The 27,429-nt window shown below is 39.9% G+C and overlaps 1 protein-coding gene across 2 annotated transcripts in view; it reads left to right on the forward strand.

The window, feature by feature from the left end:
• The first annotated feature begins 2,882 nt into the window (after positions 1-2,882).
• kcnn3 (potassium intermediate/small conductance calcium-activated channel, subfamily N, member 3) overlaps positions 2,883-27,429 on the forward strand; it is a 109,664-nt gene continuing 85,117 nt past the window's right edge. The window contains exons 1-2 of one of the 2 annotated variants that reach the window (XM_041792943.1): positions 2,883-3,410; positions 4,065-5,191. In XM_041792943.1, the coding sequence (XP_041648877.1) occupies positions 4,091-5,191 (1,101 nt within the window). In that variant the 5' untranslated portion in view covers positions 2,883-3,410; positions 4,065-4,090. The remainder of the gene's footprint in view (positions 3,411-4,064; positions 5,192-27,429) is intronic. The other variant, XM_041792944.1, reaches the window with a different exon arrangement.

The raw sequence follows: 27,429 nt of genomic DNA on the forward strand, positions 1-27,429 counted from the left end.
TGTGCATGCTTTAAGGTGGTGATAATCAACTGGTGGCCTGAGGGTCTCATCAGGTCATCCACAGCCTTCCACCTGGCCCCCAGAGGATTATTAAATCTAGAAAATTTAAGAGGAAACAATATGTTGTCCACCCTTCCTTCGGCTATTAATGCAGCCCCAAAACCACCTTTCATAATAATATGCTTGTTGAACTGGTTGTGCAGTAAAGAGTTGTAACTAATTAGTGGTGAAAAAGTCCTCCTTTGTGTGAGAGAGTTTTTGTGTGTTTTATTGTTTCGCATGCTGTTTTTATCTAATGTTCTTTTATGCAGGCTGTTATATGTTATACACCCTTCAAGCTAAAAAACGCATCAAAAAAGGCACACAGGTGCAACATTTCTGTAAGGTAGCATGATAAAGACATATATGTCAGTAAATTCTGGTTTAAAGCTGTTGATTTCTGTTATTTTTCTTTTTCAGGCTCTTTGAGAGTGCAATTTTTACTGTCTGAGAATCAAAACAAAACACCTGTTTCCTGTATATATTTTTTCCCAAACGTGACACAGCATTTAAGCATCAAACTCAGTGATGGACAGCATAACATCTCCAGTTACGTGAAGCTAAATATTTCAGTCGCCCCCTTGTGGCTGGCTGCAGTATTTGATAGGACTGATTTGCTTTTACACCACAACTGAGCTACCTGTTTAAACTATGCAGCGTTTTGAGCCGATGGCGTTAAGTAGCTGTGCTTCCGTAACTTTTGTTTTGTTCCACCAGAAGAAGAAGAGTTAATCATTGTTTCTACTTCAAAGTTTGCTCTTTGTCTTCTAGAGGTATTCCAGCAGGTATTTAAAAGTTTGGTGCAGTGGTTATATACTTAAACATGTCTGTGAGGCATCCTCGAAATGATGACCAACCACTGTGATTTCACTGTGGCATGTTTGGAGGCGGGCTGCTCTGGAGCAGGACCATTCTGGGCGTATCACGGCACAGCCTGGCGCGGCCAAACCGGTAATGGAAAAGTAAATCAGCATGGTTTAGTTTGAGTCAATGTGGCCAAAAGTCATAGTGGAAAAGCCCCACTCATGGACGTGGCACAGGTTTTAGGTCCAGCCTGTTTCCTTGGTCCTAGGATGTGCATGGGCTCTAGTGCCACTTCCATCACACATGCGCATTCTGTGACAGCGTCCAGCGTAACCATGGAAGTGTACTTTTAAGTGCTTTTCTCCTTCATTAGAAATTTATGAATGAAAGCAAAATGTCAGTTTTCTGTTTAGTCAATACTCCTTTTCAATTACACACAAGAAGTAAACAGATGAGTAGAGCTGGTCTGCACTCATCATATTGTTCCTGTTTTCGGTTGAGAGCCCCCTGGTGGCAGTATTTTATATACTGTGTGTTTAAACGTATTAATTATATTCTTTTTGGGAAAAAAAATATTAAAACAATATGTTAGAACAAAATTAGTGCTCTCTATGGTTAAAAAAATCAGATTTATTATAGGTTTTGTAATTAATTAATCGTACGATGATTTGAGAAATTTTGTATTACTGGTAGATTTTATAAGAACAGTAACAAAAATGCTTCTGAGGCCCCGTCTGTATGGAGACGAATTCAAAACGCAAGAGTTTTTTGTTGTATCGGCGTTTCATCCACACAGACACAGCGTTTTGGGATGGCGTAAACTCTACTTTTTGAAAAGGTCAAAGAGTGAAAAAATCTGTAACGCAACAGTTTTATCTCCTTTCTTGAAACGATTACATCATACAAAGCACAGCCCACTTAAGCCGCATGCGCGGGTCAAACCAAAACAATGGCCGATTACAGGCACGCGTTTGTGCTGCAGAAGCTACTGAGCTTAGAATAGCTTTTACAGCCTATTGCTCCTTTACCACCTTGGCGAACAGCATACACCAGATGTTCTTAAAATCCACCACGGAGAACAACCAGAAGGGCAACCAGGAGAAAGTCTGGAAACTCCCTTTCTCTTTTGGTGCATTTCCATGGCAGCGTTACAGCTCCACTTACAAGCTTTCAGCGTTTTCAATCATTTTCAGTGGTAAGGTGCTTTCAAGGAAATTTCCAGAAAAGATTCCATGTTTATGGAAAACTTCCAAAACGAAGCAGAAATAAATCGTTTTCGTCTCTATGTGGACAAGGCCTGAATGGCACCAACATTTTTTACTAGCTTTTGAAATTGAGGACCAACTTTCCACTTAATTAGTCCATCTAGGATAGTGTTAATCTGTAGAATATGGATCTTATCTTTTAAAATTCTGTAGACTTAGAGCATAGAGAATCTTCTCCAGTCGAAGTTACAATGCTACTTCAGCTTGTTGTGTAATGGCATCAGAGTCTGAATAATCAGCATACATTTTTTCACCCATCAATTAATTAATTGAAATAAATAAAAAAATGACAGTGTTAAACAAAATATTTGTTTTATTTTAATTTGAAAATATGTCCCCAAAAGTATTTGATAAGAAAAGGTAACCCATGTACAAATGTGATCAATGGCCAGTCTTAAGGCATAAGCTTTTTTATGGCATTGTTGCGTAAAAACACTGAAAACAAGTTATGATTGCTTTCTGTGAAATGGAAAAGGGAACAATTTTTCTCTTTGTTCTTTAGTAGAATTAACGCTTTGGCCGCATAAGCTGCAGTTGCATCGGTTTCTAAGTTCTAAAAATAAATAAAAAATAATGTTAATGATAACAATCAATTAAAATGGAAAAAAACTCACTCCAAAACGACCCAGGTATCGGAAGCTCCATCCTACAAATGCTGCCACCTGTTTTCAGCGCTGATTTCGCTTCTCTGATTCCGTCCAATGGGAATGAACGGCAGCACTGGAGGCGGAGAAAAGAGGGAGAGAAGTTGGAGGAGAGAGTGAGAGACGAATCCAGGGAGACAGGGAGCTGTAGATTGAGTGGAAGTCGGTGGAGTCTCATACTATATGACAGACTTCACAGCCTATGTGGGGAGCGCTGCTGGACGCCGGGTTTTTGTGTTTTTGTGTTTTATCTGCCTGCTCATACCGGCATTTATATTGACGGAAAACATTTGACGTGCATCCACAGGTTGGGCGGTTTAATCCAGTCAACATGGATTACACCTCTCGGGTCGATTGACACTGAGGGGGTCGAAATGGGCACCGTCGAGAGATCTTTGCTGATTGAGAGAGAAACAAACTGAGCATATCAAGTGAGTGGACGCGGAGGCAAACATCTGTGAGGGGAGAGAGCGACGCACAATTCCGAGAGACGAGCGAGGACCTGTGGAGGGACCTATATGAAAGGAGGCAACGCGAGGAGATGATAGGATGGCCGTGACAACATGAAAAAGAAAAAGTGTGGTGGTCTGTTTTCATCCAAGCAGTGATACAACACAACTAACCTGGGGGACAGGGACTGAGAGAGAAGAGGTAGGAGGTAGGTAGATGAACAGACAAGGGAGGAGGGGGGCGTGAAGGTGTCTGGTTATATCATACTGAAAGTAGGTTATTGTTTTGGATCAATCAAATGCACAAAAATGCAGCCAACTTATGCTAAACTCAGCCTTGTGTACATAGAGTTCTGCCACAGCTATCAAAATGGACTCGTGTCATTATTACCATCTGTAGGCTCTGAGCTTGATCTCATTTCCATGGTTTAAAGCTTGAGGATGTGCACCATCCTCCTGGCTAACAACAGTGTAACACAGATGACATTTTATGGCACAAATGGCTGGAAGCATTGTGGGATGTGAGAGAAGGAGAGGACACGGTAACAGAGACAGAGACCGCTGAGAGGGGCTGACTGGGCAGCTGACTCAAATGCGACTCAAGGAATAACATATTCCCCAATTATGGCTACTTTTCTTCACTCTGCTGCATCTCTTTGTCACACGTCTTCAGCTTTTGGAGTTCAGACTATTCCCTCATGTCTTTTAACTAACCGTTATCCATCACAAAGCGCCCCCACTCCTCCTTCAAGCCAATTTCTCTCTCTTCATTACTGTGCTCAGTGATAAATAGTCCATATTCTCTGTCATTTTTCTCCTGTGTCAGTCCTTACAGTGCCTCTTCTTCTTGTGTTTGTTCATAGAAAGGTGCCTGGCCACAGCTGTGACCATGGAGCCTCCCCCCTCTCTGAGCCTGGCTCTGCTAGGAGGGAGCGAGGATGAGGACCAGCGCTTCCTTCTACCCCTGGGCAGCATCACCCATCCCTCCACCACTGGCAACCAACCAGGATCAAACCACTCAAACCACATGGGAGGATCAAGCCTCGACCGTCTAAATGGCAGCACCCCATCCCCGTCCCCCGCCACACCCAGCTTACCTCCAACGTCGCTCCCTAAGTTGCCCCTGTCATCCTCTGGAGCCCAACCCCTGCCACCGCCCATCCCCAACGCCCTGCACCCCACCAGCACGCCGCTCTCCTCCTGCCTAGGCTCGCAGCACAGCCTGAGCGGGGACAACTCGCCAGTCTACAATGCCCTCTTTTACTCCTCCCACTCACCCTCCATGGAGCGGGAGAGGGACAGAGAGCGTGACCGGGACAGGGAGCGAGAGCGAGGGTGCAAACATAGACAGGCCAGCCCTCTGGTCCACCGCAGGGACAGTAACCCCTTCACGGAGATCGCTATGAGCTCCTGTAAGTACACAGGTGGGGTCATGAAGCCACTGAGCCGCCTTAGCGCCTCTCGCAGAAACCTCATTGAATCAGACAGCAGCAGCGAAACCAAAGAGGCTGGCGTTTCAGCTGTTGCCGGGGCAACAGTTGTTGGTGGGCACGACCGACAGCGAGAAGCCCCTCCTACCTCCTTGTCGGCTCAGGCCTCTACCAATCAACCCCCGATTCAGAGCCCGCCAGAGATTGTGATATCCTCCAAAGAAGACTCGCCATACCCTAGAGGAAGGTATGACATCACAGACTCCACGTCCAATCAGATGACCATCTACCACCAGAACCACGCGCTGGTGGAGAGCAGGCGGGCGCAGACGGGACGGAGCAGCAGGCAGGGGGGGGTCGGGGCCGTTGGACCTGGGGTCAGAGGCAGCACCTCCAAGGCCCCAAAACGGAAGAACCAAAATATTGGGTATAAACTGGGTCATCGCAGGGCGCTGTTCGAGAAGAGGAAGAGGCTGAGCGACTACGCCCTCATCTTTGGGATGTTTGGCATTGTCGTCATGGTGATTGAGACAGAGTTGTCGTGGGGCGTGTACACAAAGGTGAGGACACCAATCAGCAGTACTGATTGTAGTGATCACTTCATATGACCTTGCTAGTCCTAAAAAGAGCAGCAAATGCATCAAAGTGAGGGAAAACAGCCCTGATGATGTCGTAGTGATGTCATCATTTTCATCATCATTTTGTTTTGTTCATAGAAGAAAGTCTGCTTCAAAATATGAATTTTTGTGGCTTTTTCAGGCAGGAAGGGTCTAGTGAAAAAATATGTTGTGTTGCATTGTGGGAAATGTAGGATCCAGGGTTTCTGAATTATTCCCTAAGTAGCAGAACTTTAAATATTTTGGCTTTTGCTGCTGCAATTTTGGCTACTCTGCTTTTAATGTGTGCCACTCAACTTGCATAACTTTCTGATATGCAGAAAGGTAATTGGTAGACTGCCCCTTTAACCCTTAAAAGTCCACAGGCTTTTGTCGATACATTTCTTTTCACTATATAACTATATAACACTATAAAACTGTTTTTAAACTTTTAGATACTGTATTTGATATCAGACCTCCAACAGCAAAAAAAAAACAGAGTGGATTTTTAAAATTGTTATCTAAAAAATATGGACATCAAAATATGCTGAAGTTGTCATTTTAGGGGTTAAAAAATGTAGAAAAAACTTGTACATTAAAGTAGTACAATTAAATATATCAAGCTTAACATGAAAACTGACACAAAATGCATATCTAGGGTTTTTTTTTTTTGTCCACGAGACACTCAGAGGGGGTTGCTAAATGATTTCAAATTGTGTATTTTACCCATTTTTATAAGAATATATGCCTGAAATTAGTTCAGTGTAAAATAAAAACATGGTCATTTGGTGAAATTTATACTCAAGGTAAAGTAATGTTGAAAAAATCCTGAAATTTAAGTCTGCACACAACTACTCTTGGCTGTATTCTATGCTTTAACCTCCTCCAGGTGGGGGTCCCTGGTCTCTGACACCTTTATTTTTGGGGTCGCATACTGAAAAGTTTCAGGACCCCTGCACTAAACAGTGCCAAAGTTGAAAATGATTTTTGTACTTAGGTTTACAGAGAACAATGTGGCAGTCTTTGCATTCCAAGACTGTGAGGGATCCCCAATAATTAAAAATTAAACATAAAAAGCACAAAAAGATGTATAAGTGGGCCAAAATCAAGCAAAATGCAGAAAAAAAATCACAAACATTGGCATTTTTTGTGTTGTTTTTATTTTTAACCACCCCACTGTACAATATTTCATGAACACATATACAAGGAGAACTTATTTACATGGGCTGCATTTTACAGAATAAACACTAAAAGGAGAAATATAAAGAGAGTTTTTTTTGCTTTGAAAAAGCTAAATAAAATGCAGCAGCTTTGAAGAAATTGCCAACACCAGTCCTGTACACTATAGAACACTCTACCCACTGTGTAAAACTTATTTTTATATCAAACTCAAATGAGTATATCTCCTGTTTTACTTGACCTATTGACATCAAACAAAAACTGAAAGAGAACCTAAAAATCACATTGCAGTGCAATCACTTTTCACACAACCTGATTGCAATGCAAAATGTGGCTTTGCTGTCATGTTATCATGTGACAAAAAAGCGCATGATGACATCACACTGGCATGATTGTGGACTCCTAAGGTTTAATGTTGCATTCACAAATCAAAGATATTTTACAGCTTTGTTAATGACAGACCAGGCTGTTATGGTGGATGTGGTCTGGTATGGATGTTTAATACTTGACATGCAACCTAAAACAGTGGATAATTTTACATTGGACATCAAATGTAACATGTCCTACAACACAAGCATTCGCTGCTTCAGTTAAGAGCCAAAAAAAATCCATGTCAGCTTCCACCAACTAATCACTGAATTTATGGTTAGTACATCCCGCACTGACCGGCGTGTTGTCCATGTTGTGTGAAGGCTATGCACTGTAACGATCAGGCTTGACAGTTGCTGCCTCTGAATGATGTAATACAACAACACAGAGAACATTTGGGGGGCAGATTATCAGTACGAGGCCAGGATCTCATTTGTCTGTGTAATGGGGAGTGTAATAAGCTGAATGGGCCCCTGGCTGCTTTTGACTGTTTGTTTCGGTTGTGTTTTTGTATGTGTGTGTTTGTGTGGGAGCGCCAAAGCATCCCAGGGAGCCTGGGAGCATGTTGTGCTCACCTTCTTGATGCAAAGATACTTCTTCCCCTTCTTTCAGTCATTTCACAGAGGATTGCTTTCTTTATTTAGCTCATATGGTGGAAATATTTCTTCTGTTTATGCAAATTTTCAGACATAGGTTGGTAGGGGTTGACACCTTGTCTCCTGTCAAGATTAGAGAAAGACTACCTGGCCTATTTCACTGGCCGTGTCTTTGCCAACTCATTACTTTGTGAAAATCACAGTTTTAGAAGCTGTGGCTTTTCATTAATGGAAAATCATAGTTTGAAAGTCTCTCTCTAAATCCCTCCTTGTCTTCTGTCGACCTTTCTCTTCCATGATGAAGACAGTGGACTCTCTTTATGCTCTTTTTCCTTCTTTCTTTCAAGTCAAAGCCTTTTTCTTTCTTTCTTTCTTTCTTTCTTTCTTTCTTTGATATATCCCCCTCGCTTACTTACTCCCTCTGCTCTCCTGTGCTCTTCCAGTGGGCGTCAAACTGGGGGAGTGTGATCGGAAGAGAGAGAGAGAGAGAGAAAGAGAAGCGGCTGGGTGAGAAATGAAAGGCTGTAGAAGGAGAGAAAAAAGGGAAGGCACTAATGAAAAGACTGATTTAGGTTCTTAAGCTATGACCAATACATAGCTGGTCTCAATCAGTCTGCATTGTCTATCAATGAGACAGGATGGACAGCTCTGAATTACGTCCACTATGTTTGGAAGTGCTCTTGTAACAGATTTTCTGGTTAATCTACGTTCATTAAGATGCCTAGTTGTGAATGGGAAGCTGGATTTGTCAGGGCGTAGTCTGTAAAAAGCCGAATCCCCGTGTGGTCTCCTTTAGGGTTCTACCTTGTTGAAGAAGTTTGAACCTCTAGCTGCGTCAGCAAACCCTCATCAAAATTCATTTTTACATGCAGAGTGCCAAGCTACATATTTTTTTTCTGTTTTATGGTTGCAGATTTGAATTGCCTCCAACAGATACTGGAGCTCCATCAGACAGTTCAAGCCCTCACTTAGATAATTGAGGTGGAAAGAAGCCTGCTGGTTTGTTGTAGAAAAGGAAAAAACAAAGGATGGAGATCATGAGGATGAACAGGAGATAGATAGATGGGAGGATGGCGGAGTGAGAAGTGCAGAAGGTTCATGCAGTGCTTTAAAGCAGTCTAAAGAGGGAAGCCTTGAATGATTTCTCTTATTGATTATTGATAATCTCTCACCCACACATGCACTGTCCACCCCAGCACACATGTGCTTTACAATCTGGCACATTGAAAATGGATGCTGCCTCTCTGAGGTGCTGCTTTGTATTGATGGAGATGCTTGATGTCTGCTGTGAGCGGTTGTGGTGGAAATGTGATATATGGAGATCATTTTTCATGTTTTATGTATGTACATGTACACCCAGCATCCTCTTTATTACCTATACTATAACAATATGATCCAATTAAACCACTCTGCCATAAATTCTGTCTTTAGAAATATAAAACTTATGGAAATAGAGATGGTAATTGAACTGTAGTTTTATTATTGAGCTTGTAGTTTGCAGTGGTATTAATCTGTATAGAGAAGTGTTGGATGGCCCAAATACTAATATGACTGAATTAAGCGATAGACTCAAATATCAATAAGTTGACAAATATATATAGTTTGATTCAGTATAGTTTTTGATGGTTTAGCACATTAAACTCAAATCTCACCTGGGATTCCTCAGCTGAGGTCTGTCTCCCCACCCTCTAGTCTTGCTTGTGACGGGATCCATCTCTTTTAAAGATCCAGATCATTTGGCTCTGTTATTCAGTTCCCAAATGGCTCTTCATTTGGTACCAGTTTGTCTTTTTAAATATGGATTGAATAGAGTGGTGCAGTCTTGATGTAATTTTGTAGGCAAACTCGGAAGACAAAGAAAGTTGTTTTTTTCTTAAAGCAGACATTTGAAGGTAGCCCACTGCATTTTGGTTCATTTAATGCACAATTTAAATGTGTTTTGAGTTATGACCCCCTCACAGTACCTTTGAGACTTGATGGCAGTATCAGTAAGCTAAAACGTTATTCATTTGCAGGTTTTGAAAAATACAGATCTGCATTTGTATGTACCTGGACCTCCAGTCCTAACCATCACCTTCTATATCATGTAGCATCATTTAATTTCTTTTTTTGTTTGTTTCCTATCTATTTATTTCCCATGGTTTCTTTCATATTACATCCCATCATGTTATGCTGTATCATGCTGTATCGCACTGTTGTATCGTATGGTATTATGAGTTATCCTGCTGATTCCCACCCCTAACATTTACATTCATAAGAGGGGCACAATGTTACAAGCACCATTTAAAATAAAACACTCCAGCACAGCATCACCACCCACTACGACCTCAATAATAAATCTGAAGTAGAACTGTTACCTTTATGAAAACATCACATTATCAGCATTGTTATGTAGAATCCATAAATGAGCTGTTGTATTGGATTACAACGTCTGTGCAGACTGCGTAAGTGTGTATGTGTTTGTAGCGAGCCAGCTGCTCTATCTCTCTCCCAAAAATAGAGATGAAGAATAAGAATGGAACTAAACTGGGTGGGCTGGATGGTGCATGCGTATGTGTTTGTGCGGAAGGATAAAGGGAGAGAGGTTAACAGAGGAGGACATGGTGTTCGTGACTGTGGGTTCAGTGACTAAGCATATGTATATTCATGTGCAGAAACAGTTTCAAACCCTGTCAGCAAATACTGACTACTGACATTTTCAATTCATTGTTATATAGCCTCCATACTCAAGTTTTTATCCTGTCGAAGGAAGTGAGATTCAAGACAAAGTCCATTAAGTGGCTCTGTTTGATCTCTGTGAGAAAAGTTTAGGCGCCAAAAAAAAAAGTTGCCAACATTTATTAATTCAGTAGCAACTCAAAGTAGCAAAGCATGTTTAGTTTACTACAATTAAGAGACTAAATTTACTGTAGACTTGAGCTTCACTACATTACGCTCAAACTTTTTCTATTTTGCCTAAAAATTTACATTCTGATTAAACTATTTCAATATGCCAACCTTAACAAGTTATGACAAATTGTATATTTATTAGGGGTGAGGGGTACAAAACAACAGGATACACAATACAAACCCTTCACAACATGACACACAAAGACACATGATACAATATACCATATGATATAGGATATGATATGCTATATAATATGAAATGATGCCATATGATGATATGATTTTCTTTAAACCTCAAGGAAAAAGCTTAACAATAGCCTGGCCATATTTTTGCCCTCTCAAATTTTCTGAATTTAATCCTCTTGGGGCTGGATGGGAAGCCGTGAGGGGCCTGATGATCGCCCCTGACCCTCATGTGGTTGATGACTGCAATAGACGATACGATATTACAATTATATAGTATGACAGACCATAAGATATGGTAGATGACACGGTGTGATAATAAACAGTATGATATACGATGAGTTAAGATGGTTGATAAGATATGATAGATCATATGCTAGACAAAACGATACTGCAGATGACAAGATATGGAAGACAACATGGTAGATGACATGATATACGAAATGATAGATGATACAATAGCTGAAACAATCAAATCAACGAGATATGCTAGAAAATACAATAGACAATATGTTACACAATATTAAAGATGAAACAATACGATAGACGATAAGATAGAAGATGCAATAGACAATACGATAGACGATATGATAGATGATATGATTATGTACATTATGATACAACAAACAATAAAATATGATGTGATAAAAAATTTGATATCGTACCTATGATATCATTATACAGCAACTCTGCAATAATTGGTTAGACCTTTATTTACATTACGTTATCTGATTAACTGGACGGTAATCTTGTTCTTTTTTTAGATATATTTTGGAATTTTTATGCCCTTATTGACAGAGGAGGACCGTGGATAGAATCAGAAATGAGGATGAGAGAGTGGGGGACAGACATGCTGGAAATGGTTTCATAGGCCGGACTTGAACCCGGGTCGCCCACGTACATGGTGTGTGCCACCTGGCCTTGCGTCTTGTTCTTTTTAATCCCACTTTGAGGTTCTTTGGCAAACTGACCTATTGCTAAGCTTTGCTTGGTTAACTTACTTGGACAAGCAATCAGCACGCTTCTCATGCTGGCGTCAGTGGTTTTCAGTTGGGTGGGCTTTAGCTTCAACCTTTCACTGCATTTAAAACTGATGTCTGATTGTCAAAGTACAAAAATACTTTGACTAAGATGATATAATGAGTGAACGTCCTACAGCTGGAGTTGGCCATGACATCAGTGATGAAAACCAGCTTGTGGTAACAATATGTAGGAGAGTTTGCTACAAGATTGTTATTACCTCCACCAAGGAGGTTATAATGTGATCGGGTGGGTTTGTTTGTTCATTTGTTAACAACATAACTCAAAAAGTTGTGGACGGATTTTGATGAAATTTTAAGGAAATGTCAGAAATGGCATAAGGAAGAACTGATTAGATTTTGGGAGTGATCCGGATCATCGTCTGGATCCAGGAATTTTTGAAAGGATTCTGTATTATTGGGAGATAGGGCTAATGGCGGAGGGCTGCGCTGTTACCACTTTACACCAGGAGATGGCGAACATGAGTAACTTCAATCACAGCAGCATTTTGTGCATGTTTCTGTTCAAAGTTTTGGAGTTTATAGAGTTTGAAAGACACGCCTGGTCGAGGAGACGAGTCTGAGCGCAACAGAGAGAAAGACAGTGAATTGTAGCAAGAATACTAACAATGCTGGGAAGAACAGAGGAATATTCACCCTCTGCCATGACTTCCAGTCGTCTGTTGAGACCATGGGTGAGACTGTCAGTGCATCTGTTGGCACCAGCAGGCAACGCTTCCGCCATGACAGTTCACCTGTAGCGAAGCCAATGCTTTTTGTCACCATGTTTCCACCTCACTGGGGAGGAAGTAATTGGCGAATGCCGTGGTGGGGGGCACATGGGGACGAATCCAGGAATTTTTTAAAGGATTCTTCACCATTGGGAGATAGGGCTAATGGCGGAGGTCTGAGTGCTTTTCCAGTTTATGATGTTACAGCAGTGATATATGAGGTTTACCTGACATGGAAAGTAGACTCTGTCATGTATTGATTGTGTAGGATATGTTTCTCATTCATAGGGAAATTTCATCTGGGAAACCTCCCATTCAAAGTGTTTGGGGATGGCAGGACTTTTTTGAAAATTCTCAGAAGCTGTTTGGTTGAAAGTTCTGGACAATCCATCTGCTTTGCAAGTAAGAGGTCAATTATACTCCTACTTTGCTAACACTATGCTGCCTTACCTTTGAACAAATGTAGATACCATGTTATCACCATGTTGTGATCTGGTCTGCTACACAGCTTAATCCAAAGGAGACACTTTTCTGTGGTTATTCTCCAGCTTCTCAGGAGCAGTGCTGCATGTACCCCATTCATGTTGTTTGACCATTTGTGTCCCACAAATAACAATTATGCACTATCATTAACAAAATAACATTTGAATATACAGCACCTTGAAAAGCTTTTTACCTCCTTTGATCTTTAACATATGATACCATGTTTCAACAGCTAATTGAACAGGATTTTGGGAGGTTTCATGTAACTGACCAGCATATGAGTCAATAAGTCATAAGTCAATGGGGGTATCCAGGCAGTTTTCAAAATTATTTTCAAATGACTATACAAAAGTTTATGAGTGTTCTGCTGTGATACTCAAAACTGAGATCAGATGCAATCCTGCAGGTCAAATCAAGTACCCAGCCGATGTCTGCTTCTTGCTTGTTAATCAAGCAGTAAAAGGCAAATAAGTCCACTTTAATTGCAGGTTGCAGCACTGTAAAAATGCTGAAAGTCCAGTGGATTAATATTTATGCATGGAACTGTGCTGTTTCACTTGCAGAGCTCATTTCTACAGAAATAAATGATTTGTATGCTGGTCATACTCTTTGCATTCACCTGTTTGAGGTTTCAGATGCAGGACTTTCTTGCTAAAGGCATTTTTTTCAATATATTTCTCTTTGTTTTGTCATTTCTACTTAATTAATGGATCTGAATACTTCCCCCACCCGTGGTATTCAGCGCTCTGGGCAGAGTTAGTGAATTTCTATGCTCTAAATGTCAGATCCCAGTGGTTGAGCTGAGATAGATTATGCAAGGAGAGAATATTGGATGATGAAATAATTCATGAATGTAAAATAATTTCATTTACTCCGAGGCAAAAATGTGACTTTTCTTGCAAAAAGCATCAAAGACAAAGGGGAAGTGGAGTTTTGAATATTGCAATAATAACTTTCATGAGAAGAAAATCTTCATATGTGTCTGTATGTTTAACTCCTCTTTTAATGGTGGAGTTGCCAGTTTGTCACTGACAAGGACCTTGACACCGTTGACAGCAGTTTTAGGACAGTTCTTTTTTTATGAGATTCTATTATTGAGTTTATTAGGACCAGTTTAAGGGAGGGGGTCCTTGTCTGATGTGCATCCCTCTCTGAGAATAACTGAGACCTTGGGACACCTGGGACCTTTGCATGTGGCGTGTCACTGTCAGATCAATAGATCATTTCACACAGGCCCATATGGCTCCTCGGGGGCCCCAGGTCCGTGCCACGTTTTAGGCTTGCTATGGAACACAACTATTCTAAGGACGCGCACAGCTGCTGTCAACTTCACCTGTCACGCTGTCAATATACACACTTGACACCTCGACACGCAGATGGGTGCTGCATGTGAGAGGACGGAGAGCTGAAGTATCATATGTGAGCATGCATCCTCTTCCTGTGCTTTTTAAATTTTAAGCATTGATTATGTCAGAGTAGAAGCAAGACTTGTTTCAATACAGTTAGCAGAGAAGAAAATGTATCTGAAACCACTTAAAATTTGGAGTTCAGTAAGAATCAATCAAGTATTGTGTATCTGTCACTCAAGTACGCTACTCAGTGCAGCAATCTAATACTACGATTCACCCGTTCCTCCAAAAAGTCAGCTTGTTTCAGCAGACAGTATTTTTCTTTGATGCATCAAACAGAAGTCTGCAAGGCAAGTTGTGTTGTTCTGCTGTGGAGGTATGATGAAAACCACAGGAAATGTAGATGAATAGGTTTAAAGATTTACTTAAAAGAGAACTACAAAAGGAAGAAAAACTACGATGTGCAAATTCAAACAAGGCTTTGATGAAACAGTGACTGACAAGATTGTTCTGACCTCTTTTTTTTATCATTAGATCTGAGCCTACATCAGGTCAAGTCTAGATGAGTCAGCTGATCGAGATGCTGTGCAGGCTTAATATGTAAAAGCAAATACACTATATTGCCAAAAATATTCACTCACCTGTCTTGACTCGCATGTGAACTAAAGTGACATCCCACAGGTGCACAGGTGGCATCTTATCTCGGTACCACGCTGGAATTCACAGAGCTCCTGAGAGCAACCCATTCTTTCACAAATGTTTGTACAAACAGTCTGCATGCCTAGGTGCTTGATTTTATACACCTGTGGCCATGAAATATTGCTGCAGCTTTAGAGACGAAAAGATCTATCAAACACAGCAGTAATAATGGTTTATAAGCAGCAAAAGAACAAAAAAAATCAGGTTTTAAGTACTCTCCAACAGAGACAATGGAGCACTCACTTCATGTAATTTATCATATGTTATTAGGAAATGACAACAGTGTGGATCTTTTGGATTTGGTCATCAAAAACAAACAATTAGATCGCTGATTATGTGACAACAGCAGAATACAAGATTGAGGAAAGTACTATTTCACTGAGGCAAGAAAACAGTTTCAGGAAGTACAGAATTAGGGCGGCATTAACCTAGTGGTTATTTTTGTGCTAGATGTACGGAGGTTGTTGTTGACAAATTGTGTTTTACAGATTTTGATGAAAGAGAATTGTGCAATTTCTTTGGCAATTAGACTCCATTTTGATGACTTTATTTGCTTAAAGAGGCAGTGAGGCAGACAGCAGGGAAAGGATACCCTAATGGAGTCTAGACAATGGTGATGGTGTTGATGGGGGATGTAGGATCAGATGAGGAGTTGAATTCTGAGACGCTGGACCAGATAAGGATGAGGTGGCTTGGAGAAGGGGATGGAGGAATGCAGGATGAGATGAGCAGAGGACTAGTGTGGATCTGGATGAAATGTTGATGAATGGAGGTGGCTGGGGTGGAGGAGGGTTGCAGGGTCTGCACTGAAATGACACACTGACTGGAAGAGAAAGAATGACAGATTGAAAATATGACAGGTGCATGACAAATGGTCAAATGAGGTTGTGGCAGAATGTGATTGTGCCCATAATCACCTGATCAACTGGAGCGGGAAGAGAGAAAGAATACAAGAAGGAAGAGAGATGATAGAGTGGTGACTAGTGAATGAGCTAGATCAGTTTGCTGAGCTCCATTAAACTCGTCATGTTATCCACATAGTGTTTCTGATTATTTATGGCCAAATCAGGATGGGAGCCAGAGGCCTTCTGACAGCAATGCCCATTGCGCTATGTTACCATGAATAGTTCATTTTTACTTTGAAGACAATTTTGTAGCAATGATGGATGCTGAAATCCACACTGTAATAAGTCATATAATGACTGGTTGGTTAATTTACATGTTGTTCGTTTCTCCAGTATTAAGATTAGGACTAATACTGGATACAGATAAAGATATTTACATTTGTTTGAGTTAGATGACTACAGTATGTAACAATGGTAAATAGTAAACAGTGATGTGGAGCTCATGTTTTTAAAGCAGTGGATCTCATCTGGTCTAATTTCAAGCCCATAACCACCTTCTTATTGAAAAAACAAATATCTGAAACTTTTCAACCAATCAAATTTATTTATCCTAAGATAGAACAACACTTGTGGTTGAAAATGTTAAAAACCTTGTAAAAGCAAATCTGTTTTCCCAAGATAATGAGATGAATAAGCCCAGATCTCAAGAAAATGACCAGAATTAACTTGTTTTAATAGGAGATGGAGGAGAATAAAGTGGTGGATACATGTCTAGTTAGGTCCTTTGTACATCATAGGCTTTTTACCACAAGACACATTCACGACCCGCTGAAAGCGGCTTTGTGACCCACTTTTTGGTTTGGTCCAGTTAAGAACCACTGCTTCAGAGCATGAAACAGGGATTTCTGCCATAAATGTGAAAATAACAAAACCACTGTTTATGAGAGGTAAAAACCAATCTTTGACAGTGGGGATTTTTTGGTGAAGAAGAATATAAAATGACTGATTCAAGTTAATAATTAAAGAAAAGCAAATTAAAAAAGTGTTTAAAAAGATAAAGAGAAAAGATTTTAGATATTCAGCTACCTAAATGGAGCTTATGTTAGGGCAGCCTTTCTCAACCAGGCCTTCAGGCATTGTCATCAGTAGGGGTGGGTAAAAATATCAATTAATCGATGCATCGCAATATTTCCCCCCTCAACTCAATATCGATTCAGCAAATCCTCTGAATCGATTCACCTCCTGGCCAGTGGGGGTCACTGTGCATGTGATTTGCGTTGTATGGATGGTGGCCGCACTCAACCAAACAACAACCAACCTTAACCATGTTATGTGAGGTTTATCACAATTTCCAAGAGGAAAGAAATATTATTAAAGTTTACGTGCACTTTACTTTTCAGTGTTTATGCAGAACTGGCATGCTTTTTACTTTTGTACTCCTTCTGCACAAATAAGTTATTACTGTGCAAATTTTTATTTTCACATGTTTTATTACTAAAAAATGTGAGGTGACCTACCACATATGTTCACATGGGCATGAAAATAATTATTAAAAATTGTCAACAGGTCATTTGTGTATTTCTACTTCTTACTGAATCAACATCAAAGCATTTAAATCAATATTGGATCGATATCGAATTGAATCACAACCTAAAGAATCGAAAATGAATTGAATCGTGAGGTTCTAAGCAATACCCAGCCTAGTCATCAGTGTCTTCAAAATACTTCAAATACTACAGTATCATTAGCTATCAAAGTATAAATTATCAAAATTGTCTTATGGGCCCTTTTCCTGAAATCATGCAACATCAGTGTCAGTGAAGAAAAATCCTACAACAGCACACATGAGCAAGAATCATGCATTTTATTTTTCTCCAGTTTGGTAGGTGTGCCAAAACATGTCAAAGTGTTTTTTTCAAGGCCAACGTTTGCTATTATGTGTAAATATAGACATTTTCGTTGTTGTAAGAGATTACTTTTGAGATTTATCTTTTTACTTACATTACCATTTATATTCCTCTGCAGTCTTGGGGGCGTCAAATGTTGGAGCGTTTGCCGAGCAACACAGTGTGGCGTTCCCAGTATTTGAGCATTCAAAAGAAAGTCAGTCTTTCTGGTCCTTGGTCCTTCTAGGCTTACTATGCTTTTGTGATGCCTGGATGTTTACTTATGGCCTGAGACACCAGCTGGACTTCTTTGTGACAACTTCTCTTTGGTGCATTTTTGGGTATCGTTGGCAAGCCTAGGGAATGGGAAGGTGGAGAAATGCTGTTTGAGAGCAGTGAGGAAGGATTGATTACATACAGTTACCTATATGGCATCAGAAAAAGAGCAAGGAGTATTGTTCAACAGAGGCAAAAGAGAATGGATTTCCTAAAGTTTATTATGTGACAGTGAGAAAAAAAATATGAAACTTTTAGATCTGTGAAAATGATTTTATACATATTGCATTTAGAGCAGTGAAAAAAACTACATTTTTAAGATGTTTATGGGGCCAGTTTTGCAGTTTTCAGCAATCAAACATACATGCAGAGGCCGTCCCCAGTTCCCTCCTCTCAATGTCTCATTTACCCTCTGCTTTCCTATCAATATTTTTGGAAAATAATGAAGCAAAAGCTAACTATAAAAGTCTAAAAGTCCTTTTTTGTATTGTACTGTACACAGCTGAGATTTTAGAGCGGACGTAACATCAGTGATAAAAGGACTTTCAAGTGGAAGATTTTACATATAACATCTTTTTGTCTCACTTTAGCCGACGCAAGGCAGTGAGAGATTTATTTATGTTCTTCATCATCCATCCAGCCATTATCTGTACTGCTTTTCCGACAGGGTCACAGGGGGGCTGGGAACGATCCCAGCTGTCTGCGGGCGGGGTACACCTGGACTAGTCACCAGTCAATCACAGGGCTGACATATAGAGACAAACAACCAGGCGCACTCACACCTACAGACTATTTAAAGTCACCAATTAATCTAAGGAGCATGTCTCTGGCAGAGTATCCAGAGAGAACCCACGCAGGTATGTAAGGAACATGAGAACTCTACACAGAAACGTCCTGTCTGACTGGGTCTGCAGTCAGCCTTTTTAACAGTTCAGTGTTTTATTTATTCATATGTCATTGTTATTGTGTCTGAACTTAAATCTGTGCATTGGTTGTAGCTCTGCAAACTGTGAAGCCAGTGTCCCCTTGGGGATACTAAAGATATTCTTGATCCTGATATGTAGGATTCAAACCAGTGACCTCCTCACTGTAAGCTGACATCACCAACCACTGCACCATATATTTATTTACTACCCTGAATTCACATGATTTTGTCTAATACGCATGATGTGATGTCAGAGATGTAAAATAGTTGCATTGGAACATCTCTGCTTGCTTCCTCGCTCCATTTCCTTCTGCTCTTCTCACTTATGGGGAATGTTTATGTCTCTTCGTGCAACTCTTAAATGTGTCTCCATTTCCCCCAAGAGGTTTTTTTCCAATCCCAGTGGGCTTACAACATCACCATCTCTCCATCCCCAGCCCGGCCACCCTATCTGTGACATTTCTCGCAGACATTTACTGGGTGACCTTTGTAGCCCTTTCTCTGCAAGCACACTTACAGTGGCTGCTGCTCAGACAGTACGAGCGCATCATCAGGGAATTAAACTCACCCACTGCCACCATACTCTATCAGCCATCTCAGCACTTCTGCACGCCTCCATCCCCTTTTCCTCCTCCTCCTCCTTTCCACCCCTCTGCTGCACACTCTCTTCATCTTCCAGATCACAGGCTTCTAAAGGGACGACAGGTCCCACAGGTCTTGCTGCTAACAGGTACAAATCTGCTCATTTCTTTCAGTCTAACAAGGCTAGGCTAGCTGTGTCTGTATGTGTGAGTTTGTTGGTACACATGGGTGTGTTAGGGCTTGCATCATCCGGTGGTAACACAACATTAACGTCACTAACTCTTCTCCTCTGAGATACACACCCATGTTGTGTGTCTTCACGTCTTTGTCATATAGGTACACACAGATGCACCTGCTTGTGTGTCCATGTGAGTGTGAGTGCAATCACTTCCTCCTTTGTCTGGATTTAATTGAGTGTGTAGGGCTGTAATGGTGTGTCAGTGTGCAGTCGTGTGTGTGAGTCTGTGTGTTTATCCTGGTAAGGTGACATCTCTCCTCTGTCTACTGCCTGTTTCCCTGGAGACTGATTGCAAGGAGGCATCACTCCGTCAGGGAGAGACCCCCAAGGCTAACTTGTTACTATACACTCACACAGGTACACACAAACCCACATTACTATCGCGTGTACGGGTGACTTATCGTTACAAGAGTAATGTGCTGTAAAGCAAAGTGTCTTTACTCCCGCCTCTGTGTCAATAAAGGTGAGGCGGGGACAACAGGGGGGAAAATCCTCATCTAGAACGCACCTGATTCAATGTGTTTTGTATTCCCTGACTGAGCTTTTCTTTCCAGGTTTTGAATAGACAAACAATGTGAGGCAAGTAACAGTAAGAGTCAGATTTAGGTAAATAAATGTATTCAGTTAGTTTCCCAAAAAGTGTTGTGTTTGCTTTAGGGCTGAACAGTTAGTGAAAATTTCATTGGAATTGTGATACCGTCTTCAGGAATTTTCGAATTGCAGGAGTTGCAATGTCTCTTTAAGGTGAAATGTGTGTCTAAGGCTCGTTTAAAGGACCATTGTAATTTGCAGCGCATTCAGAAAGTATTCAGACCCCCTCATTTTTTCAATTTATGTTGTTGCTGGCTTATGCTACAATTGTTTAAATTAATTTTTTCGCTATTTAATCTACACTCAGTACCCCATAATGGCAATGTGTCTGACTTTTAGATTTCTTTCCTAAGAGAAGGGCTTTAGTAAGAGAGAGATGACCAAGAACCTAATGGTCACTCTGACTGAGCTCCAGAGATCCTGTGTGGCGATGGGACAAAGTTCCAGAAGGACAACCATCACTGCAGCCCTCCATAGATCTGGGCAGAGTGGCTAGACGAAAGCCTCTTGTCAGTGCAAAACATTTCCTTAATGAAAACCTGTGCTGTAGTGCTCAATACCTCAGAAGGTCCACCTTCCAACATGAAAGTTGCCCTAAAGTTGGCCACACTAGACAGTTTGCAAATTTTAAAGGTCATGTATTTGGAAAAATACACATTTTCTGGCTTGTCTTTGTGCCTCTGGCCTGTCCACAATCACTCCAAGAAATCAGACCCCTCCCCTTCAGAAAATGTGTGCTGAAACAAGCCATTCTCAGATTTTCCCCTCATGATGTCATGTGGGGAGTTAGCACCGCCCCCAGAGGCATTTCAACCTAGGATTTATAAATATCAAACCGTTCGATATTCACGAGGTCAGGGATGCTAGGACGCATTTTTTCGGGCAGTAAAATAATCGTGTTGACACCACACGCTTGATTACCCAGACAAAGAATTGTTTATGATGAGCTTTCACTCAAGATGCTTAAAATCCTCCACCCTTGTGTGTGGCAAGCCAAGCACAGCCAAGACAACCCAGGAGGGGCTTAGTGAGAACTCTGTGAATGTCCCAGCCAGAGCCCTGACTTGAACCCCATCAGACATCTCTGGAGTGACCTAAAAATGGCTGTCCATCAACGGTACCCATCCAACCTGACTGAATTTGGGAGGATTTGCAGCAGAGATGTCCTGGTGCACATTTTATACACAGATGTAAAAATAATTTATCTTTGTGCAGGAAGTGCAAAAAATACATTCATCAATCATGTTTATATCTTTCAATAATTATTTAATGTCTTAATAATGATTTTTGAAACGGTCACTCTTAAGCTCCACAAATCATAACAAAATTGCAGTAGAAGTCAAAATAATCACAGTTGAGTATGTTTCAGAATCGTTCAGCCCTAGTCTGTAGATGTGTCTGCAAGCATGTGTGTGTCTGCTAATTGAACTAAAAGAGCCTAAAAAGCGTATTATCTCTGCATGCTGCTCACCAAGCCTTTAATCAATACTCACTAATCACGCACTTCTGCACAGCTGGACAAGAAGGAGACGAGAAAAAAAGCATTTGACACTTACATGCTGACATTTAAAATACTGTGAAGGATGGTTCAGAATCAGTCAACATCTTATCATTATGTTTGTTTGTTTTTTTTTACAGGCCACTGTCATCAAGCATACATTTATATGAATTTACTGTAAATATTCTCCTAAACCTGTCCATAGTTAAAATAAGGCCTGTCAACACTAACCAACAAACATTTATTTATTTAATCTGTACTGATGAAATTTCAACGCAAAAGTTTGTTTCTTTCAAAGATTATCATGATGGGACAGTACATTAATAATTCCTCTTCTTTGTGTCTGCACAATATGACAGAAATGATTTTGAGTATTTTGACAGATATTAACAGAGGATATTCATGATAAGTGGGAATGACACTATTTTGCAACGAACTTATGTCACAAAATTATTGGAATTTAAACTACCACTGAAAGAAGTTGAAAAGATGTGACATGTGTTCCTCTATACCAGCGGATTTTATGATGGTCTGGTTGAGAAAATCTCTCCAAGTGAAGGTCTTAAATATCATAACAACTAAATTATGATTTGACATAGTCCAGTTCACGATAAACTCTGAATAACAATGATGAAATGGTATTCAAAAGTGAGGTCATAATAAAAAAAATACAAATAAATACAAAAAATAAACAAGTTGATTGTTACAAGTAGGTCTAAAAGAGACTTTGTATTTAAAAACAACAGAAAAAAGAACGGATAGTTCTTGAAATGACTTTATTTAAAAAAAAACTTTATTTATGAAATATTAACTAAAATCAAAGTCTTGAGGGAGGGGTGGTAAAAGAGGGGGAGGTTTTGCTGAGGGACAGTGTAGACATGGGAAAAATAAAAAATAAAAGCTTTGTTTTGGTCTGAGAATCTGGTGCTGGTTATGGCATTACACTTGGCCATGTTGCAGTTTTGATCATTTGGGATTCATTATGCAGCCCTGCTCTGTTCTCATCAGGTGTAAGATTGGAAAGTATGACAGTGAATGAGCATGCTCTTAATCCAGATTCTGAAGCTGAAACAGTAAAGGGATATTCACTCTTGTTTGTTTCACAGTTTGGACCAGTGCTTTTACCTTTACACTGCTGGTTACCAGCCAACTTCACTGTGACTGCAGGAATCTTGACATATAGTCTGCCATGCTCACCTGTTGGTCAGTAAGACATAACAACAGAAAGTTATTCTCTTTTAGAAGAAATCTGTTTGTGGGGGAAAGGAAGTCAATGCCCGGCCAAGTCACAACACCCCCCCCACAAGAAACCACAGCCTGTCATTAGCTGGATACTTAACGTATAGACAAGAGACAAGAGAGTGGTATTGATCGTTCTCAAAGTGACTCAGCATATTTTTCATAATGTACACAGAGAGCACTGGCGTCAAAGTAACATCATCAAGTCGATGGACTCTAACATGTGACAAACGTTCAATTTAAGTTTAAAATGAAAATATGATGGATGTTAACACTGGGTTTTCATCAACTTCTCAAACAGGGATGAGCAACTTTGCTTACTGAGAGGGCCACATTAATTTTATTCTCACTACAGGAGGGCAAAATTATGGGATACACTTAATTTAACAATTATAATTAATTTTACAAAATATATCACTGTCATCATGCAAATGCAAATAGTGATGCTTAATCATCTTAACACAGAATTTAAGACAAATTAAACTGTTTTTATTGTAATTGTTAACTTTATTTTTGTATATTTTGCTTGCACATCTTATTTTTATCTAAACGCATTTAATTGTGTGTAGAAAAGAGTTCAACAGCAACACTTTAAACCGATTATATTGTTATTTTCTTGCAAAAAAAAAATGTGCCAGTAATCAAAGATAATTCTAGAAAAGTCTCTATTTTCATTGTTAATGGCAGATTTTATAGTTTCATTTTTTTTTCTATTTCTTGATATTTCAAATTAGCTTGTGAGGAAGGAAGGAAGAGGGCCGCATGTAGCCCTTGGACCGCTAGTTGCCCGCCACTGCTCTGACACCTAAAAGAGTGTGAATATGGGCTGAAAATAAAATAAGGTTGGAGTCAAAGGCTCACATTGGTTTGAAATCAACTAGTAACAAGCAGTGCTTTTACGCAGTCAGAAAAGCCAGTATATTGTCCTTTAGTCCTTCTAAAAATGAACTTTAAACTACTTGTTACCATGTTAGCCCTACTGAAATTCTACTTTATCGCATTCCTCTAAGTCAAAGAGAACACGATGGCTGCAAGCTATCGATCAGGAGGACGAACAACAAACGGGTACGTCTAAAGTACATGAGTATTATGTTGACCTTATCAGAGAGTGTTAGATTGTTTTGAGGATGCCATTATTGTTGGATTAATGGATATTTAGTTAAATTTCATTTATCGTATCACCAGTTAATGTGATTTCATCTCTTACCTGGCACTTTACCAGGAAGCAAAGATTTCTAGGAATGATATGTTGGGTCATTGATTTGGAATTTAGCTTTTTGAAACATATGGAGAACAATTTGATCCCACTCTGGATGAATTCAATAATGTGTCATTCTTTGCCAGTTGACAGTAGTGACTCAGTGTAGACCATTACAGCTTGTTAGCATTACAACTATGATGATGACTGTATCGTGTGGTTGGGGGTTGATTTACTCTTGCATTTGCTCACCTCAGTCGGACCCAAACTGACCTATGCGTTCTGTGCATGCTCCATAGTTTCTCACCAGGCTTTGACCTGGAAGTTGAACGCCATAAATCTGAGCATTGCAGAAGTAGTGTTGTCAGACTTTGGTTATCACCATGAGCATAAAGGGAGAGCATGCAAATCCTGTGTAGCCTAAGTAAATGGGAAATATGTATGAAATTCACAGAGCTCTGAAGTTGTCATCTTCTCTCCAGTCCTGCTAACCAAGGTCTATAAAAACAAGTTGAAAGGGGGAGGTGTGAACTCTATGGACACTTAGAAAACAATTAAAGACCCATCTATTAAATGTGCCTTTGTCTATCCTGTATGATTATATGTAGTTGTTGGTATTTAATGTATTTTTTTTTATATTGCCATGCTTTTACCATTTTTACTTTCGAACACTTTGTTAAGTCTGCTTTTAAAAGGTACTATATAAAAGTCTTTCTTTACAAACGTGCTTGTATGCATAGACAAGGATGGTACTTTTAATCGTAGCTTGACTTAACTGCCCATAGTATGTACTGACAGGTTTTTATTTAAAATGAAATGAAGCTTAGCATTAGTTCATGCAGGACACAGAAGTCAAATGCCTGGCCACAACCAGCTGACAGCCAGCTGATTTTAATCATTGTCTTCCAGCTCTCACAGCCAATCACAGCTCATTCTTCTAACAAGGCATGTAAATATGACCTCCCTCTGAGTGACCCTTGCTTCATCAGTGCTGCTGCAGACAAAGCTTTTCCTCCACCACCCCAGCCTCCTCCTTTCTTACCTAAACCTAACCTCTTGTTGCACCCTCATAATACAAATAAAACTGTATGTCCACTTTTCAATTAACAGATAATGGTTCAAAAGAAAAACTGCAGAACAGCGCTTAATTTCATGTTGCATCTTAGTCAGTTGCCCATATCTTTGAGGATAGTAAACATTTAAACAAATGAAGCAGGATTTTATCAGTGGAAATGGAGAGCTCTTAACTTTTCTGAAGTTAGGTGGTCTTTAAAGCTGGTAACAGCTGAGGGTGTTTACTTAAGAGATGCTGTTGATTTGGTTTTTTGAAATTGAAATTGGCTTAAAAACAAGTGGATGGAAACCCCACTGTAGCGAATCTTTGCTGTGAAAAAATCAAAAAGGGTGTTTCACTGGGTTTTTGTTAATGTCCTTGTCGGGCACCTACCCTGCTATAGTCTTCACAGGCATTAAAGCACTACATAGAAATAATCAATGTTTTTCAAGAGTGGTGTAGAATGAGAGGATCAACACAGCCGACACACACATCTGTTCACCGACTACCAGAATCTTTGCCTGGTCTCGTCTCTCAAAATGTTAAATCTCTTGCAGTCAAACATGACTTAATAGTGAAGAAGCTACTGTGGTTAGCTGTTGGCTACATGCTAAGTCTATTACGGTTGCTATTTTGGTCCACAGCTCTCTCACTTGTCAGTTCATCTGTGGTATGTTTTCCAGTACATGATGTCAAATTCTCATTTTGTTGCCACAAATCAACATGTTTTCCTCCATTTCTGACATCCATCATAATTTATCCTTCCTTTTTACCAGTGCCATCTATGGTGCTGTTGTTTACTTTAATTGCCATGGCTGTGTTTTTGATTTAGTTCTTCCTTCAGTCAGCTTGCTTCCTTATTGGCTACTCCTCCATATTTGGCTCGTGTCTGCTCAGCTGTCCTGCATGATTCCCCCACACAACAGGATTTCTGGTCATAAATTTTGAACATGTTCAATGTTTGGGGCACCTCCGATCAGGTCAGAGAGGGAAGAATTCATCGGTACCCCACCACACTCTACAGCATAATCCGAAGAGATAATCTTAGGAACTATCTGATATTTGAGCCTTTGCTGACCTTGATTAAAGGGGAGGATTCAGCCCAACAATCGGCATGATTATCGTATAATGTGTGACCTACCCTATTCTAAATGAAACAGAGACTAGGACAGCCAAAAAAATTAAAAATTTAAATTGTTATTAATCTCAGAATTTCTGTTGTTAATCACGATTAATTGCACCCTCTTCATCACATTTTATAACTACAATATTTTGCATTTTAAACTGTTTTTTTGTGTAATTCTTGATTTTTCAACTGTTTTTAACTAGGGGTAATTGACTTCCTGTTTTGATATAGACCTATTTTTATTAGTAGATCAAAGATTTTAACATGAATTTAACCACAAAAAAAAACAACTTGTAGTTGATTGAAAATAAAATAAGCGAACTTCAAAAAGGGTTCAGATGACTTTGACTTACCACTGAGCTGTCTGTAATTTTTTTTTTTTTTTTAAGTAAAATGAGACATTAAAGGGCAGTAGTGGGCTTATTTTACATCACTGTGCTGCAGGGAGAGGCTGACATGTCTTAGCCAAAGTGTATTGAAAGGGACAATAAAACATGTGATTAGTAGCGATTTAAAAAAATGAGTGCACTAATTGTGGACCTTGACTGATTGCAATTAACTCTATTGATCTTGACTGCCCTGGTTAAGACCTGTTTTAGAAGTTGATACATGAATGTTGGCTCACTTTAGCTTTGTTAGCTTTTCTTAAAGCTTATATAGCTACTCTTGCTACATAGTTAATGTTACTTTGTAAGCTTATGTAGCCAAGTTAGCTTTAGTAATGTAAGCTGCAGCAAACATAGCTACAGCTAATGTAGCATAACTAATGTTAGCTCTGTAGCTTTGTAAATATAGATATCTCTGAGCTTTGTGAGCTTTAGCTACGTAGCTATGTAGTGAAGTAGATAATGGAGCTACATAAGCTGCGTCTGCTATGTCAGAATGCTTTCATGGAGAACCAACTATTTTCCTGTAAGCAGACTGTTTACTCAGCTTTAGTAAACATTTTGTAATATGGTTTTGCATGTAAGCTTTTTAACTTTCAATTTTTAGTGTCCTAGTCCTCACCTTGATCCTGATCAGGACTAAACTGAAAGTAAGATTTTGAAAATTTTAGCGTGTATATGCATTCTGACACATATGACATCTCACAGTAACGGTGTGAAGGGGCTGTCAGGGATCTACAGTCTGCAGTCTGACTCCATCTTTTTGCTGATGGTCTTTTTTTTTGCCTTTGTAGGTCACATAGATGCATCAGTATTAATTTCTGTCCTTTTCTAAATGGAAAGCCCAGACTGTTTCACACA

This window comes from Cheilinus undulatus, linkage group 8 (assembly GCF_018320785.1).
Source record: "Cheilinus undulatus linkage group 8, ASM1832078v1, whole genome shotgun sequence".
In the NCBI taxonomy this organism is placed as follows: Eukaryota; Metazoa; Chordata; class Actinopteri; order Labriformes; family Labridae; genus Cheilinus; species Cheilinus undulatus.